This window comes from Micropterus dolomieu, linkage group LG22 (assembly GCF_021292245.1).
Source record: "Micropterus dolomieu isolate WLL.071019.BEF.003 ecotype Adirondacks linkage group LG22, ASM2129224v1, whole genome shotgun sequence".
Taxonomy (NCBI): domain Eukaryota; kingdom Metazoa; phylum Chordata; class Actinopteri; order Centrarchiformes; family Centrarchidae; genus Micropterus; species Micropterus dolomieu.
The window spans coordinates 18,636,023-18,654,761 of record NC_060171.1 but is presented as its reverse complement, the minus strand read 5'-3'; the positions used below and the strand labels follow the sequence as shown (position 1 = coordinate 18,654,761).

The 18,739-nt window shown below is 44.8% G+C and overlaps 1 protein-coding gene across 1 annotated transcript; it reads right to left on the bottom strand.

Moving 5' to 3' along the window:
- Positions 1–338: 338 nt before the first annotated feature.
- On the bottom strand, positions 339–17,447 carry LOC123961646 (zinc finger homeobox protein 3-like). The gene is made up of 11 exons (XM_046037180.1): positions 17,189–17,447; positions 13,176–14,844; positions 12,548–13,086; positions 12,212–12,425; positions 11,443–11,550; positions 11,174–11,304; positions 10,839–10,949; positions 9,210–9,312; positions 4,295–9,075; positions 3,510–4,172; positions 339–3,388 (listed from the first exon to the last, which is right to left on the bottom strand). Exons 2-11 carry the CDS (start codon positions 14,806–14,808, stop codon positions 3,272–3,274), a joined length of 8,400 nt encoding a protein of 2,799 aa, XP_045893136.1. The 5' UTR covers positions 14,809–14,844; positions 17,189–17,447; the 3' UTR covers positions 339–3,271.
- Between the last annotated feature and the right edge of the window lie 1,292 nt (positions 17,448–18,739).

The window sequence follows — 18,739 nt, the reverse complement described above, 5'->3', positions numbered from 1 at the left end:
CAGTGTAATTCATCCGAGGTCGTTAATATTCATCATATCATTTAGTCACAAAGGAAACTCATCTGGCTGAATGTCACAGATGTAATTAATGAAGTGACCCCAGAGGTCATGGCTCTATTCACCAAACGCCTTCCACACTCTGTTGTGTTACACACACACACACACACACACACACACACACATACACACACGGTTGCACATCAAAAGCGTTCCAGCCAGACACACACCAACGCCATACAACCTGGAATATGAAACACGTATAAAAGGCAGACACCCTTGCATACCACAACATTCACAAAATGGCTTCTCTCGGTTAGACCAAAGGGATGAGACCAGAGCATGCACCAAAGCAGACTTTATTTAGCTCAGTGGAGTATGGGAAGGGAAAGGAAGAGAAACACACAGCAATTGGGAAGAACTGGGGGAGGGAGAGTATAGAGACACACTAAACCACTGGAGCAGGACATAAGGACAGGTGCACATCACAGGTATCTTTTTGGTCATCACTATGGCAACAACATATCCAGAAAAAAAATGAAAACAATAGTTTTACCTACAGTAAGGACAACAGAGTCCCTTCACCATAGAGGACCCCAATATGTACATCTTACAGTCACTAAGATCAGGAGAATACGAGAGAAATTAAATGTAAAATAATCAATATACAAAAAGACTGCCTTTGTGGTATTTGGAATGCACATTTCTGTACAGAAGAAAGCTCATTGGTATTGTCGTAAACATTGGTTAGTTTAAGAACAAAACATGACAGAGTTAGTCAGTCCACATCCTTTGGAAAGTTGGCTATGATGTCAGTCTGAGTTCAGCAAAGCTGTTTTAGCCGGACAAATTAACTAGAGACATTGTACCACAGAAAGACCGACACCCTACCAGTGGAAGGTTTGGGGCTGAACTCCTTCAAATAGCTATGCAGTATCTCCATAAGTATTGAGAAGTTAATGCCCCAAGCAGATTTTTCTGAAACTGGAAGCTTGAAAAAATATTTCTGGTATTACGAAAGCCATTTTTATCTTCTGAGTAGGGGTAATTAATAGGATACTGAAAAACAAACCTGATGGAATTGAGCCCCACATATCCATTTGTTTTCAACAGAATAACAGAGGAGCAGTTTATCAACAGCATCACAGTTATCATTACAGTTTGTAGTCATTAAAGCCTAGTGGTAAAGCGATCAGAGCATGCATCTTTCTACAGTATCGTTAGAAACTACAGTACATTAGCAGCAAACTGGACATCCTTAAGGGCTGAAGTTCAACACTATGGTAGAAAAGAAAGAAAAATAAACTGCAACATTTCTCAAGAGAAGTAAAACTCTTTAACCACTATATTACAGACTGCCATGGCTCTAGTTTGGGGTTTTGGTTACAGTCTCCAGTGTGCTTATGAGAGGCAGAAAACAGTAGCTTAGATATAGGGACTCCTTCCTTCTTTAAAAACAGCAATACATCGTCAAGTAAACAGTAGCGCTTATTTTTGTAGGTCATATGGTTAAAGTATTATCACGTCTTTGGATTTTTGTCTTAAAGCATTAATTATTGTTTAGCTATTATTGTTATATTATCATTATTACAGTTAGAATAAGGACTGGTTGCAAATGAAGACAGGAAGAAAGGTAGAGAGAAAAATAGGAAAGTAGGTAGGGAGGGAGAAAGAGGGAAAATAAATTAAGTGTACAAAAATAACATCAATAACATCCGAAGTTTTTCTCAGCTTTGCGCAGTAGCTCCCTGTCTGTAAGTGGAAAAGGGAGCCATGTCTCAATCATCCAATGAAGTCTTGAGTCAACCATACAAAAGCTAAATACTGTACATTTACCCCTCACACTATTAAACACTTTAGTTTCAATAAGGTTTTTGTAACAATCTATTACTCAGAGGTGAAAAGCTCAGATCTTTGAAATACAGAGATGTTGTTGTATATATATTTAATACTTAGTCCAAGGTTAAACCATGCCTCTTCTGTTTTAAAAACAGAACAGTATTAAGATCACATCTGAAATGGAGCCATGTTGAGCTGTTGACCTGAGCATAGAAAGCTTTACATTAATCACATAACATTGGTCAGCCATTGGTATATTCAAATAGAACGGAAAGGCAGTAAGTCACCTTGCCTGAACATATCAAAGCTGTCATAATCTTTTCACAATCATGACACTATTATATCGAAGCAAGACAGTTTATCTCAATCCGTAAGATTTATATTAAGAAACTATTACTAAACACACACAATGTAAATTTGAGTTTGGTTAAAGTTTTCATATACAGTTTAATGGTTGAGTGCTATAAAAAAATAGTTTGCCCCTTTCAGGACAAACTGGCCTTTACGTTCTGTGCTATTTGGGCTGTTATCCACTAAAGGAACATAGAAGGTGTACATGTACAACAGAAGACTCATCATTGGCTTGTGGAGGGTGAAGCTGCATTCTAGCACAGTATCAGTCTATTGGTACTCTGCTTACCTATGCCAGCTGCAGATCTTACCCATTCACCATACAGACGTCAGCTCTGCAGTTTGTTATTGAAAACAAACATGTTGAAACTAAATCCACAGACATGTAAAATTTTGGTTACGAGCTTTGGAATCTGAGTCAGTCTTTACAAAAGCTCTACGCGAATACCTCCTTCTATTTCAAGGATATTTTTCAGTTGTTTTTTTCATCATCTTCTTCCACAGTTAACTGCTTTGTTTTTCTTCAAGTTTATCTTTTTGAGCTCTCTATTTACACTAAAATCTCTTTGACAATTTATTTTCCAGCCTCTTATAGACTGGCACTACATGCTACACAGCTAGTCATCTAGCACTGTCTGGTGGAGGCCCCACTGTTAGTCTGTCATGCAGACTGAGAGGTAGACTGCAGGTCTAGCTGGGCAGTGAGGTCACATACTTGGAGAATGCTCTTTGGCCTCTGTGGCATCTGGTTGGTTGTATCAAGGTGGTGTTTGGTTGTAGTAAGGTGTCTGACGGAATAGGGAGAGGAGCTCTTTTCAACAAGAAAGGACAGACCAGGAAAGAGTTTAAAAACAATATGAAAAGTGGAAAGCTGTGGTAGAGATGACTTGTTTTGGGCTCTCTCCTACTTTCAGTTGAGAGAGTTTCTCTTTGGGCCACTGTGGCTCAGCATCTTTGGGGTGTTCAGGTTGAAGGTTTGGCAGCAAAGTGGACAGGGTATAGGTCTAGAGGTCGACAGCAGGTACATGAAGGGTTATGGGGAGAATATAGTAGTATGAAAGAAAGGTGGCCATAGGCTGCCTCTCTAAGCTCTGTCTCTCTCCCCTGCCCCTGCGGACAGCTCGGCCTGCTCCCTCTCTGCAGAGTCAGAGCTGAGGCTCCTGGCCCTCTTCTCCTTGGCTCTGGCATTCTGGAACCACACCTGCAAAAAAGATTAGTATGAACAGATATTAGCTGCAACTGTAAAAATATGTATTAAATCATTTTTTAAAATACATGTATATAAAACTGCATTTAATTATTTAGGAATCTGAAACATTTACCTGAACCACACGGTGAGGCAGTCCCAACTCCTGGCCTAGTGCCTCACACTCATGTCGTTTGGGGGTGCGGTGGCTCCTGTAAAAGTCTCTTAGCTGAAGTACTTGAAAGTGGCTCATCTGCGTCCTTTGGCGCTGCTGCTGATGGTGGTGCTGCTGCAAAGTTTGGGTCTCACCCCAATCTGAGCTTGGACCCCCAGATCCCTCAGGACTAGGAGACCCCTGGTCAGCCATACTGGAACCCTCTTCACATGGATACTCCTCATCATCTTCCTCATAGTCATCATCCTCTTCCGTGTTGTTCAGATCAGTGGTTGAAGAAAAATATGTCACAGGTGGCATCACAGCCAACTCTTTGTTGGTGATATGGCCATGGTTTAGGATAGGGTTGGTGGAGAGAGATGGGCCTGGTCTGTCCATGACAGATGATGTAGCCATTCCAATCTGCCCATTGGATCCATTACCCATTGATAAGCTATAGCCTGCTCTTTCAGCCTCCGCCCAGTGGCGTGACCTCATATGGGCATCCAATGCACTCTTTACCTTGAAGAGAGCCCTGCAGAATGGGCAGCGCAGGTGGTTGAAACCCAAGCTGAAACTGGATCCTGGCCCCATTGACCGGAACTGTCCTTTTCTCTCTCTGGCTCGTGTATTCTGAAACCAGACCTGTGAAAGAAATGCCAGTTTTAAAATTCAAAATTGTTTTCTATGCCTTTCCTTCTGTCCCCTCTTTCAAAAACATTCACACATATTCAAACACAGAAAACATCCAATCATCCATAAAGTACCTGAACCACACGTCTTGAGAGGCCTACATCACGTGCAATGCTTTCCAGGACTCCTCTGGTGGGGTTCGAGTCCAAGCTGTAACGCTGGTACAACACTTCCAGCTGTTCTGGGGTGATGGTGGTTCTCTGACGCTTATCCCTTCGGTGCTCCTCCTCAGCCTCTCTACCGCCCCTTTGGACTTCAAAATTGGTCTCTGGCATAAGCTTTGAACTCTGCTTCATGGGTGTCAAGGAACTTTGAGAGAGACTGGTGAGGGTGTTACTGGAGTACTCAGACAGAGCATTCTTAATTTGTATACTGTTTAGGTGTGAAATCATGGGATGTGTGGGATTAGAGTGCATCTGGGACATAGCGCTGGAAAGCATTTGGCTGGCCATTAGGGTGTGGTTGGGGTGAAGCATCATGTAAGGCATGGTTCGGTCTGTAAAGCCAGAGTGGAGAAATTGGACCTGGGACTGAGCTGCCAGGAGGTGCCTGGTCTGATGCTCCTGCCATAGTTGGAATGATGGCAAGGACATTGGACAGAGACTGCACTGGAACTGAGCTCGGGTTTGAGGTTGGAGCTGGCTTTTTGGTTGGGTTTCAGTGGATAGGCCAGAGGTGGGATCAGGAAGCAGAGTGTGGCTTGTTTCAGACTCTGGAGCAGCAGGAATGCTGGGTGATGTATCAGCAGGCTTTTCAACAGCTTGATCAGAAGGAGAGATGTGAGTAAGCCCCTGGCTGGAATGACCCATGGACAGGACGGTGGGTACTGAGGAGGAAGAGCAAGGCTGGGGTCTGTCTGGAGTACTTTCTGACAGCAGATTGGGCTCAGGTTGTGGATAAGACCCTGTTTTCATGGCCTGAACAATTTCCTTATGCTGGATGTCTGCATCTGAAATTCCATTTTTAGTTTGAATATGAGCTGGGCTCTTGTTAGCCTGAGGAGAGATTGTTCCATCTTCTTGTTTCCTAGTAACAGGTGTTAGCTCACCTTTGGCTGTTGGATGCTCACTTTCTATAAAGGAAGAATCAAGAGCAGGTGAGTCTGGGTGGTTGTAATACTCATAAGTCAGATCCATGGAATTTTCATTCTGAGATTCATCTTGTCCTTCATCCCCACAGCTGTTATCCTCATTATCATCATTCTTGTAACAGCCATTTCTCTGTCTGGGAGTGTTATCAAGCTGGTTCTTCCCCTCCAATCTATCGTCTGTCCCCCGGTCTTGATTTTTGCGGGCTCTCTGTCTAGCATTTTGGAACCATACAACAATGACTCTGTTAGGGAGGGATAACAGAGCAGACAACCTGTCATATTCTTCCTCTCTGGGGTAGGGAGTCGCCTCAAACACCCTCTGCAGGTTCTCCAGCTGTTGCTCCGTGAAGCGAGTTCGAGAAGAGCGTCGGCACTTATGGGGCTCTCCTCTCTGGTGGTCTGTTATCTGGGGCTGTGGGGAAATGTTGGCAACAAGGACCGGGGAAAGTGAACATGGGGAAAGTGTCAAAGGCTGGTGCTGTCCTACTTCCTCTCTGGACTCTTCCAGGGATATGGTTGGGGGGTTATTAAAATTGTAAGGGGAATCCTTGTCTCGCTGGCGCTCTTTAAATAGGGTGTTACGGAACCAGTGTTTGATGACTTTATGAGGTAGACCAGACAGAGCAGACATCTTGTTGATCTCTTCATCACTCGGGAGGCTGTTAATATCAAAGTGTTTCCTCAGAACAGTCAGTTGATCCTCAGAGATTCGGGTTCGGGTTCTTCTACCCTGTTCAAGTATGGCTGGGCTGACTTGTGGTTGCTGTCCTGTTTGGACGGGGCTGGGTTGGGATGGTTGGCCCAGCAGTGCAGGATTAACCTGTGGAGGCTGACCTTGTAAAGCTGGGCTGTGCTGGGGTTGCTGGGCTAGCAAAGCTGGACTAAGCTGTGGCTGTTGCCCTAGCAGTGCCGAGCTGAGTTGAGATTGGTAGAGATTTGCCAATTCAGGGTTCACAGTTGAGTCTAACCAGGATTGGGGATGGAGAGCCACAGACTGCATCATAACCGGAGAGAGGAGAGGCAGATCCATGGGAAAAGGGATGGGGGGTAGGGTAAGTTTAGGTAAAGGCAATGGAGGTATAGAAAGCTGGGGCAAAGGAAGAGGAAGCATAGGTATTTTAGGTAAGGGAAGAGGTATGGACGTAGCTGGGGATGGGGTTTGACAAGTAGCTGTAGCAGATGTGCTTGGGAGGGGTGCGTCTTGTTGTAGACATTCTTGAAGTTGAGAAGGAAATGGAGGAGAAGAAGGTGCAGGGGCAGTTGGTGTTAGGTCTGTATCTGGAGTGCATGTTTTGGTTATGGGATCTAAAGCTGAGGGTACAGGAGAGGGTGCAAGGGTTTTAAATTGAGGCTTAAGTGACTCCAGTGCTGGTTCTGATTCAGAGAATGGGACTGGGGCTGCAGCATGAGAGCAAGCAGTTGAATTCTCCCCAGATTTAGGCTGTGTGAGGGGGTACATCTGGTCATACTGCAGCCTGTATTCTCTGGAAAACCTCTCCAGAGCTTCAGTGGGAAACAGCATCCTGTGAATGTACTCCCGGTGGCTTTTTAAAATCAAGGTATCTGAAAAAACCTTGCCACAGTCTCTACACTTTTCTCCTAATCCACAGCATTTTTTCTCTGTGTTTGATTCCTCATCTTTGTTCTGCTTTTTCTCTTGTGGCAAGTTTTCTCTCTCACCATTCTCTTCTTCTTTGTTATCCTTTTTACAGACTTCCATCTTTCCATCCTGTAGTCCACTAAACTCATCTCTTTCCTCCTTTGAGCACACCTCCATCTTGTTGATATCAGAGCACTCTTGTTTACCTGGTATCATACAAGTTGATATCTGCTGCTGGTGTCTGTGTCTACTTTGTATATATTGCAGTGCTAACTCAAAGCCATAACTCTGCAGCAGGGCTCTAAGAGGCTCACCATTAACAGCAGCATAGGGCACTCTGGGAGGAGGACACTGCAATCCAAGAAGATTAAATAAGGAGGAATCTGTTTCCTCCTTCTGACTCTCATTTTTAACAGTAAGAACAGGCATTTCTTCTTTTTCTTCCTCGAGACTAGAATTGTTGTGTTCTCTTTCTGTCTGGTTGACTGGGGATCCACTGCAGCCTGCTTCAATCTTGGCTTCACACTGCACATGATCCTTTGGTTGGCTAACAGCTGAGCTTGAACTTTGCCTCTGGGTTTGCTTCTGATCTAATCGGGGTTGGGAGCCTCTTTTAGCTTCTGCCTTAATGTGTTCTTTTGGGCTGGAGTTAGCAGATACTAACTGACTAAGTTCTGGGCTCTTAACAGCTAACTCTGGGTTAAGCTTCATGTCTCCTGACAAGTAAAAGGGAAGAAGAATTTGCTGCTGCAGAGAGAGCAGGTTGTCTGGTGCCAGTGGAAAGTGTTGTTTAAGGAGATTCTCTGGCCCCAAGGGAAGGTGTTGTATCATTTGGGACTGCAGCAGAGCTGTGTGTTGTTGCAGCTGAGCTTGGGCCTGTGCCTGAGCCTGGGCTAACTGCTGCTGTTGTATTAGCATTAACTGGTTTCTTGATGCTAGCAGCTCTGCCACTCTCTTTTTAGCCTGTTGGCCGTCAGTTGAATTAGAAAGGGTTGGCTGGGCCTCGGCTGGTAAGCTCAGCCCTAGTAGCGAAGAGGTTGAAGACTTTACTATGTCTGGCCTCTTGGTGAAAAGCAAACTCTTGGATGTTTCTTCTCTGGTGGTAGCAGCCTGAGTAGCAGTAGTGGGGACTGACACTGGAGCAGCTACACTAGATGCTGGGGTCGGTGGAACTGAGTTTTGGGCAGCACGAGCTCTGGTCTGATGAAGGACAGAGCGAAGATGAATGTCGAGTGTGGAGCTCTGGCTATAGCCCACTCCACACAATCTGCATCGGTAGGGTCTAGGATCTGGGCCACGGGGAGACTCGGATACAGCAACACCTGTGCCAGAGTCTTGCAAGGCTCGTCTGGCCCGGTGGAGATGGGACACAGAGTTATAGTGAACCAGAAGAATGGTTTTCTGGGTAAAAGATTCAGAGCATATGGTGCATTTATAAGGCCTGGTTGGATCCAGATAGCGGTCCATTGTGGGGTTGGCGCTCTTTTTGACAAGAGAGCTGGAACTAGGTTCTGATATGATCTCCTCATGTGGCCCTTTCTCTTGCTCAGCTAAATCCTCCTCACCTCCATTAACATCACCAACCTTGTCCTTCTCTTTAAAAGTAACTTTTTCTTTTTGTTCCTCCTTCCCCTCCATGCCAAGTGCATCTTCTTCTATCTCTTCATCCTCATCCTCTCCTGCTTCTTGACCTGCTAGAGGTGATAAACTAAAATCTTGTTCAACTAAACTCTTATTATGCTCCATGTCTTGCCCAGTGTGAGGCAGTAAGAGTGTATTCTGCCCCTGTGCATTCTCCAGCTGGTAGTGTGTGTTCTGCATGTGTCTCTGCAGGGCCTCCTGACTGCGGCATTGTCTAGAACAGAGGGGACACTCTGTCGCCGCCCTCATGGCATGGTACTGCCAGTGCAGCTGGAGCTTCTCCTGAGTGGGGAACGCCAGGCTGCACCTGCTGCAACGGAACCGGTAACCATGGCGATCAGAAAGGGGTGGGGGGTCACTGGATGGGGAGGGGGGTGGGGAGGAGGGTGGTATCTGAGTTGGGGACTGAGGAGCCAGTCTGCCATTGGAAGGGTGAGTGGTGTTGTCTTCTAGGGGTGGGGTAAGTAGAGCTGTGACATCTTTGGGTGCGGCTACATCTCCCTCAGTGTTCTCCACTGAAATGCCTGCAAAATGCATAAAAATGGCGACTGTGAATTTAAAAAGCCAACAAGACTATGTGTTTTGAACAAATGGCCATGACATGATTTTGTATTCATGATTCTTTAATATCTAAAAATTGTATTGCATTTATACCAACCTTTGTTATTCTTGGTGTTTTTGTTTTTATAAGTATCATCTGTGCACAACTCTGTCTGTTCCGTCTGCAGCTGAGGCTGCGGTTGTTCCAAGGATGGTGCGACCTGGAAGGAAGAAAATGTGAGGGTCTGTCAATTTTCTTTTGTTTTTTGGGGGGTGGTTACTGCCAGTTCCACTAAGTGTTGTTTTACCAATTCAGACTAAAGGAAATATGGGATATTACCATATTTTCTTAATCTGACATTATGAATAAAACATCTTTAATTGTACAGCATTGCAATAGCAAGCAAATATCGAAATGTATAAACCGAGAGTGCCTGCACACCGTGTCCTAATATCATAAAACATTAAAGTGTGAATCTGTAAGTGTATCGTTACATCCTGCACCTGCCTGCACAGCAGTATAGACAGCAAAGCACATCAATTTGGTAATAAGTGTATATGGTTGAGAAATGTGGGTCTGCCCTTCAGCTCTTACGACACCCTCCAACATGCCCCGAGGGTTTAATAAAACTTTACTGAGCTGAATAATGAATTTATTCAAAATCATTCTTCATATAGAGAACCTCCATCTCCACAGCTTCAAGCACTGAGAGCAAATACTATATCTATGTGAACAGCTAGCTACCCTAAGGAAAGGACGGACAGCTAAAGATGAGATTTACATGACAAGAGTTTTCTCTGCTTAACAGCTTCATAAGAGAGAAAGAACAACCACACACACACACACACACACACACACACACACACACACACACACACACGAGAGAAAACTGAAGGTCAGGCTTAATCTAGAGAGCGTAATTGGAAAGCAAGGTACATAATGGCCATCATCACCTCAGTCTGAATTAATGAACCTCAATTACTATCAGAGAGAGTGAGGGAGGGGTAGGAGGGGAAGAAGGGAGGTCGATGATGGGGGGGGGGTATGAAAAAGAGGGAGCACGGAGAGGGAGGGAGGAAGTATAGGGCAATGAACAAAAAAAACTGCATCGCAGAGAGAGAGTAAGTAAGGGAGGGGTAACGCATAAGAAATTGAGAGAGAGCTTGGGAGAGACAGAAAGGGAGGGGCAAGGACAGCGATTGCTGAATAGGAATGATAGAAGTAGCTGGAGGGGGGAGAAAGGGACAGCAGAGGGGAGAAAGGGTGAAAAGCAGTCAGTCAAGTGGAGGCGAAGAGCGCAAGAGACAAAGGCCACTTAGCATACGGGCCAGGGAGATGGAGGATGGTGATGTGGATAGATGACCAGTCTTTGTTAGTTGGAGAGACACAGTAAAAAGCATGGGGGCCCCTTTTTAGCTTGACTGCACTTCTGGTAATAGAGGGCTACTTAAACATGCATTATAGAAAGACTGGCTTTTCCCTCACTCACTCAGTCAAACCCTCGCTCTTCTACTTCCAAAGACGCGCATACACATACACACAGAATGCACGGCTGCATCAAAGATGATAGCGGGGAGCTACTTAAACATGCATTAAAAAAAAGCACTGCCTTTCTCTCTGGTGCCTTCTTAATGGAATTGTCTCCCTACAATTCACTCTCCCCCATCCCCCATTGCTTTGCCTTCTCATTTTCTTTTGCTTCCTGACGAACGCAAATACAACAAATACACTCTTGCATGCACTTACTGTGCTGATGAGCTTGTCTACACAGTCCTGCGCCACACTGTGCACATGTGTGAGATGCTGTTGAAGGTGTGTGTGTGAGAGTTTAACCTGGCACAAAGGGCACTGGACAGTCTAAAAGAGTGGAGAGAAATGAAGAGAACATCGAGAAGTAAGAAAAATGGTTAATAAAGTGGATTAGAAGGCTGCAAAAGATAGCATAGCAGGCAAAGTTGTGCACCACTTGGTTACAAAAGAAACTGCCATGTCAATCTAGAACTGAATGTATTGTGTCTGTTGTTACATTTTATATTAACTCTGAGATACTGAAATTATTAAAACGTGTGTCAGCTACTCACCTGCTGGTTCTCATTTTGCTGGTGTATTCTGGGGCGTTTGGTTAAGATGGAATTTTCAATTTCCTCGCATCCAGAGGATGGACGCTTGACTGGGGGCAATGACTCTTTCCTTTCCTCCCCCCTAGCTTCTTCTTCAAGTAAAAAATGAACATGTAAAAAGATTGCTCTTTACTAGGTATGTAATATATTATTATACTATATTATGCATTTACTATAACATATTGTAGAATGTGTTAAATTGTTTTGCATGTTAGACAGCCATGCCAGACCTGTCTCCTCAGGAATCTGCTTCACTCCCAAGTTGCATGTGTCTTTGGTTGTGTCCAAAGGACCAGTGGTGGTCTCACTGGAAGTTTCCATATCATCACTGAGCTCTCCTGGGAGGGGAGAAGACAAATAATTATGTTAAACAAACATTGTGCTTCATACAATATGTTCTCACAGACTATCAGGCTAGTTGTAATTTACATTATTTTCTAGATAGCATCCTTCAAAACGACCAATGTCTTTTGGACCACACTTTTTTCTTGCTTGCCTCCATAAACTATTGGTCAAATATTGATTCTCCATTATATTCTCCTCAGAGGTGGAGTAGAGGTAATATGGATTTACTAGTCAGTTCACCTCGTTAAGTCTTAATACACACATAGACAAAAATCACTTGATACACTTCATTCACAACTCAAGTGTTGAACTACTCATTTTACCTGTCATACCAGCAGTTCACACACTCCAGACAATGTAAAGTCATTGTTTTATCTTGAACAGACTGCAGACTGGCAACTAGCCTCCACCTCCCCCATTCTTGTCCAGGAGATTTGTATTGGTCCATTGATTAGCAGGTGCTAGTTAGCTGTTGTCAGGGGTTATTGGGATATAACAAGGATGTGTATTGACAAATCAATTTACTTGATCAATATCTCAGCAACAGCCATTACTCATTTTCTCACTCTTTTCATCTTAATCCCATCTGCTCTCTGATGTAGGGAACCACATGCGACATGAAATCAAATACACCCACACAGTTCATTTTCTCACCTGTGTCACCATCAGGACTTTTTCTGATGGTAAAAATGGCTGCCAGCTCCTCTCCACCCATTGGCTGCAGCTGAAGTAGGCCTTCCCTCTGCTGATGGTTTGGGGTTTGACTGTGTTTCAGAACTTGGAGTTTAGAAGAGGAGGAGTGGTTGCATAGGAGACAATGGAACAGCCACGAACCTCCATCAACCTCACCATCATACTGCTGCAGGAACTAAAAATGTAGGTAGAAAGGAGAGAAAGCAAGATTTTTTTTACGGTTGAACAAAAATTTATAAATCTAGTATTATTATCATTTATTGGGGGTCAAGGGGTCATTCTTGAGAGTGTACTGACTCCGTAAACCCGGACGCTGGCCTCGTGGTGTGAACTGAGGGAATGTCCTCGTAGCTTCTCCAAGCTGCCGGTCACGTAGTCACACAGGTTGCACCTCAGCTGGACGGGGTTGCCCTTAGCAATAAGGGCGGCCCCCTCCTGACCCCTATCTCCACCTTCCTGGAGGTGAGCAGCAAGCTGGTACCGGGTGCGGTGTCTGTCAGTCTGGCAGTGCAAGGAGAAGTTAGCCCTCAGCGGGGTGGTGTAGCCACACAGCCTGCAGTGGCAGCCACCAGCGACCAGGGAGCACCACTCAGATTGGGGCAGAGAGCGGGGGGCGTTCAGGTGCTGCTCCATAGACTCTAAGCTGTCGGAAGAAAAGCAGGAGCAGACAAGGCATTGAAACACGCCCTGGGAGAGGGGTCCAGTAGGGGAGAGACATGGGGCTGGAGGAGGGGAGGGGGAGGGGGACGGAGATGGAGTCAGTGTAGACCCAATGGTGACTGTCTGTTCTGCGACTTGTTGACTGGTCAGTCGCATGTTTAAGGAGAGCTCTGCACCTGAAACACAGAGAGAAACCCTTTAAGAATTCACACATTTTTCAAGCTTTTATGTTGGATTACAGAGAGAGATGTGATGCATTACTCACCTGTGTTTTGAAGGTGTTTAAGATGCGGGGCAAGGCTCCTGCAGTGAGACAGATAGTAACCTCTCTGGATCCGTAGCATGTTATGTGTGTGTTTCTCGCTGGTGGTGTGTATGCGCAGGTTGCGGGCAATGCTGGTCTCATAGTCGCACACGTCACACCGCCACCGCTTACCATGAGAGTGAGAGTGTGCAGGTGGTGTGAGCTTGGTGGGCTGAGTAATAGGCGTGGGAATAGAGAGCGGGAGCTTGTATGCAGGCTCATCCACTGCGTGACCGTTGGAGGGGCTGCTATTGTTGGTTGTGTGAGAGGCATGCATGTGACCATTCGAGTGTCCCCCATTCTGTACATTATTAAGGTGTTTATCTGACTGCATGTGTATGCTCAGGTTGCCTTTCGATGAGGTAGCATAGTCACACACCTCACAGCGGTAGGGCTTGTAGCCACAGGCGTAGGTTTCACCACGGGCCAAGCGAGGATGGGGTTTCCCCGAACTGCAATATCCACAAACACCTCGTGTTACACCGCCACACACACACTTTCCCCCAGAGGCGCCACACACACACTGGCCTTCCGTTTCCGGATGTTTTTCTTTCATGTGGACTTGCAGTGTATGCTGAGACTTATAGTGCCAGTTACACTTCGGGCATTTCAGCGTCTTGCAGGAATTGCGTGAGTGCATTATGGTCATGTGACTAGTAAGTGAATTAGGAGAGAGGTCTTGGTTGAGGTTTTTAAGGACAGCTTCTTTCTGTTCTTCTTCTTTGTCTCTCTCATCATCCACTTCCGTGTCTAGCTGGCTGTCATTTGGTTCTGGAGCTTTGGCACCATCTCCATTGGAAATGGAAGAGTAAGGAACCCCTGCCGGCCCATCATCCTCAGCAGGTGTACTGGCAGGCTCCGTACCTGCCAGTGGAAAAGCCAGAATAGACTGCTGGGATTTAAAGCTCTGAGGAAACCCAGAAATCCAGCCCTGATCTCCCTTAATGTCTTTTACCTCTGTCTCGCTCAGCAGGGCAGAAGAGGAGGATGGAAAAGTGAAGTGCTTTGGAGAGGTGGAAAGAAAAGGGGAGGGCTTTGGAGAGGCGGCTATCTTGCTGTCGAGTGTGCCACTGGCCTTTGCAGTGCTGGAAGAAGAGCTGTGCTGGCTCTGTTGAGGTAATAAAGAACATTTGGATTTGGTTTGGCTTTGGTTTGAGATGGCCTCCTCCTCTTCCTTCTCCTCTCCGCCTCTGCTGCTAAGGGCTGCTGAGAGGCCCCCTGAAACTGACGCCTCTCCCACACCTACATGCACCTCCCCTTCTTCCTTCCTCTGCCCTGACAAATATCCCTCCCCGAAGTCTTCCTTCATCCCTTGCTGTTGACACACTCCATTCTCCTGCGAACGTCGGCCTCCTTTCTGCTCACCTCCCTGGGTCTCTTCTCTAGCCTGGGACCCCTCTGCGCCCTCCTCCTCCTGCTGAGGCAGGGTCAGGGGCTCTTTGGCAGGGGCCATGGCAGAGGTATGAGAGGATGACCCCTGCTCAGAAATGACTGCCGGAGTCAGGAGAGGAAGAGATAAAGCCTGGGGACTGAGGTCAGCATCTCTTTCCTCTCCTCCCCCTCCATCCCCTCCTCCTCCCTCACCGCTGTCCATACCAGAGGCTACAGCTGCCACGCATTACTACCCCACCTGTGTTTCAGATACAGAGAAAGAGAAGAAGAGCAGGACAGACAGAGACAGGAGACAAGTGAAGGGGGGGAAAAGGAGAAAATGAAATACATGAGTCATGTAAATAATATTGCATAACAGTGGAGGCCATTGATTACAGTCCCTGGATAGCATCTGTTCAATACAGCCTTCACAGTGCACAATACAGAGGCTGGTTACTCAGGGGTTAGTGTTAGCCCTTAATGGGAAAATCAATACCATGAGCGCTAAACTAGGTAGAGGAATGCGGGTAAAGGCTACGCAGGAGGTCTGTAATATTCCTCAGGGGATAGGATTAAATAAAGAACTGAACGCTTCTGAGCTAAAGGGCTTCCACTAAATTGCCACACTTTAGATACAAGCGGATAAAAGAACAGTTTTTAAAGCCATTGCATCAGTCTCTATATCTTTTGCTGTGCATTAGTAGAGATCGTACGTGAGGAAACAAGATCTCTGTTAAGCACGAGCCATTTTATAACACATAGTGCAAACACCTATACAATCTTAAAGTCCAAAATACAACAAATACTTGTGTGACGCTTATACAATTTTTGGTGAGATTCCAGAGGCGTGTTTATTAAAATCTCTGGCAGTTTTTGAAGCAATTATTCGTGGTGTTGCAGTGCAGTGTGTTATATTTTGACCTCTCCTCATTGGATGTGTATAATATTGTGTGCACCCACTGCACGCTACAAACACACCCTATGTACACACTCTATGTATTAAAAAAGAATCAGTATGTTTTAAGACTGCATTTCTTTGGTTTTTTAAATAATTTGGTTTTGATGAAACTAGCAAAGGGCTATAACATACATAAATGATCATAAACATTCAAGTTAATCCTTAATCTTATCAAAAAATTGTGAAATGAGGTTTCACAAAGAGTCTGAATCAGCAGCACAATCATGCATCCCTACAGAGACTTCCTAACACTATAAATTGGGCCTCTCCTCCTCTTCAGATTCTGACTGACAGATGGATGCCAGATGAGACAGATACATCTCTCTTACTCTGTGTGTGTGTGTGTCCCACAATCTCATTACTGACCTTTTTTAATCAAGGAGAGACCTTAATGTACCCTTTCACCTTCTCCTTCAACCAGCCAACCCCCTCCTCCTCCTTAAACAGCCTCTCTCTCCTGTAGCCACCCCCTCTCTCCTCTCTGCACCTTAAAGATATATGGCTCATATCGGCACTCTGATAGTGCTTTAATGTACTGTGTTTATGTCACAGGCCACAGACCCTTGCCCACTGCAGCTGTCCACTGTCCTGCTGGATAGTGCTGAGGGGCTGAGCCTGCCTGCCAGCAGCTGAGAACAGTCTCTAATCTGATAAAGATTTTCATTTACACTGCAATCAATAACCTGGGTCTATCGGCAATGTAACTATTTATACAAACATTCCTGGCTCTCTATCGATCAGAACTGCGGGAAACCATCATTTAACAACCTGTGTGTACATCTGTGCATGTGTGTTAATGTGTGTACATCCTGTTGTGTACAGTAAACTGATTCTGATCATGTCAACTTATCGCCCACACAAAACAACTGAAATGTGACATGCATGTTAGAAATTGTTTGAAAATATTAATACACAAGATGTCTTTGTTATTAGCTCTGCATAGTACTACTACACAACATAAAATGATGTCCAAATACCCAATACAAAGTGTGTTCCCTGAATTTTAGGTATCTCTGCTGTGTGTGCATGTGTGTGTGTGCGTGTGCGTGTGTGTGTGTGTGTTAAGAATAGAGAGAAAGGAGAGGCAGGGGTGTGGAGGGGAGAGAGAAAGAGAGAAGAGTTGTGTGGCTATACTTTAGGAAATTGCATTTTGTTTGTTTGTGTCATTGTAGGACCAGGAACAAGTACAGTTTCGTAGTGTTTTGAACGCAACTGCTTTGCGTGAGGACCCAGTGGACCACATACAGCCTACCAGTCTCAAGGTAATGACACGAAGCTGTTTTTTTTTTTTTTACATTATTCTGGGACCATACAAGCTGGGCTGTTTGAGAATACCGGACGAGCAGCGACTTGAAGTTCACTCCCCGTCTCTTTCTGTGTTGTCAAGCCGCTGACCAACATTCAGCCTCCAGACTACTTCAGCCTTTGTTTACAGTGGACCGCACCGTACCACAATCCGATCCGGCTAAACCAAGAGCGATTACGTTCAGTAACCAGTAACAGGTGACTCAATGCATAAGCAGATCAACAAAAGCTTGATTTGTGCGAATGTGCAGGCTGCACTGACCAACCACCCACTCCTCCCCACCGCCGGGGTTGCTTCCTCCCATGTCCCTTTAATATCGTAAACAAATGGCAGACTTACATTTCTGTAGCGGCTCTGGTACAAAGCTCCGTACGCTGAATGTGTAGTAGTCCAGAAAACAATCGTTTAGGGAGCCCACTCATTCCTTATGAATGATCCTCTGCGTTTTTACGGAGCCAGGAGGAAAAAATGGGGAGAGGGAGAGAGAGAGCAGCGGGGTCCAAGTTGTTACCAAACAACAGTGTAATTAAAGCTACATATACGCTGTAGTAAACAGAAGATGGGGGACGGAGGGGTTTGTGCGAGCTCCAGAGGTAGAATGAGTTCTGATCACTGTGGGGGGAAAACACTTGGCTCTTTATTCCTGCTAATTAGTTTCCTTCAAAAAATGGCTGAGATTACGCCCAGTGCGCATGTGCGTAATTGCGCAGACATCGCTAATTAGCCCGTTTGGATCAATAGGATTCCGCGAGAGAGAGAAAGAGAGGGAGGGGGAGAGGCTACAGGGGACGCATAGAGAAGACAAGGAGGAGAAGAAATATTAAAAAGTACGATAAATAAAGCGTAAACGCTGAAATTTAATAAGAAATACAATATTATGTCTGAAAAAATCCAATACAACATTTTAGATGGATAGTAAACCAAATCCCAGCTGATCTAAAATATGTAAAGAGAAAAGAATATCGCAGAAAAATCTCTGGTTACACCAAAAAGATAATAATAAAATACCACGAATTACAATAATGTCAAAATACAGTCAATATTGACAAAAAAGCAGACACATTTAATCCCAATAGGCTTTTTGGAGGAATATGATGATGCCACAAAATGCGACACTATCACCGTTATTCACTATTGAGGACTACAAAAACATTACAAGGCCCTGGAGGTTTATTTTTAGGAGAATCATATTGACATTTTGTTTGAGATATAGCACGGGTTAGGCGCAGATGTAGGCGTTGTGTCCTATACTTAAATTATATTATTTTGATGAAATATTTACGTTTCTGTGGGGTAGCCCACTTGTTTTGGAAAAGTTGTAGGATAAAATCGCAATGTTTTTGACAAACAAATATTCACGTCTAACAAAGAGACCTAAAAATGACTGCTTAAAACAAAAAGACATAAAGTCTCGTCTAAATATTGAATAGGCTATGAAATGAGACATTGCACCCTTGATTTCTTTTGGACTGAGGCTGCAGTTCTGGGTTTCGGGCATTGGCTTTGGGGTAAATGTCTCAGTTTTGGAAAACAAAAATATATTTAGGCCTAAATTGATGTGTCAATCACCAAGTTTGTCATCACAGAAGACCTTTAGTCTTTTTTTTCCGGCTCCTGCCGCCCCATACTCGCCACTCGGGTCTATTGTTATGATAATACTATTGTGAATTTCACCCTGGATGTACAATCTGTCGATATGTACAATCTGTCCATATTTTAGATGGTGAAAACTGCCTTTATTTGTAAGATAAAATAGAATCGTTTTACATATTTGTTTGTGAATGTCAAAGTTGACCTTGTCCTTATTTAAGAACTTTAGGCTATAAATACAAATTTAGAAAGGGTGGCCTTTGAAAGGCTAGTGTCACAGAGAAAAGTCCCTATAGAAAG

Bases quoted from the DNA above. Each gene is read 5' to 3' on its own strand.
- LOC123961646 (XM_046037180.1), bottom strand. From the start codon at position 14,808: ATGGACAGCGGTGAGGGAGGAGGAGGGGATGGAGGGGGAGGAGAGGAA. The intron at 11,551-12,211 runs GTGAGAAAATGA...CTCCCCTCCCAG, and splicing joins AAGTCCTGATGGTGACACAG to GAGAGCTCAGTGATGATATG. The intron at 9,313-10,838 runs GTAAGTGCATGC...TCTTCCTTCCAG, and splicing joins TAGACAAGCTCATCAGCACA to GTCGCACCATCCTTGGAACA.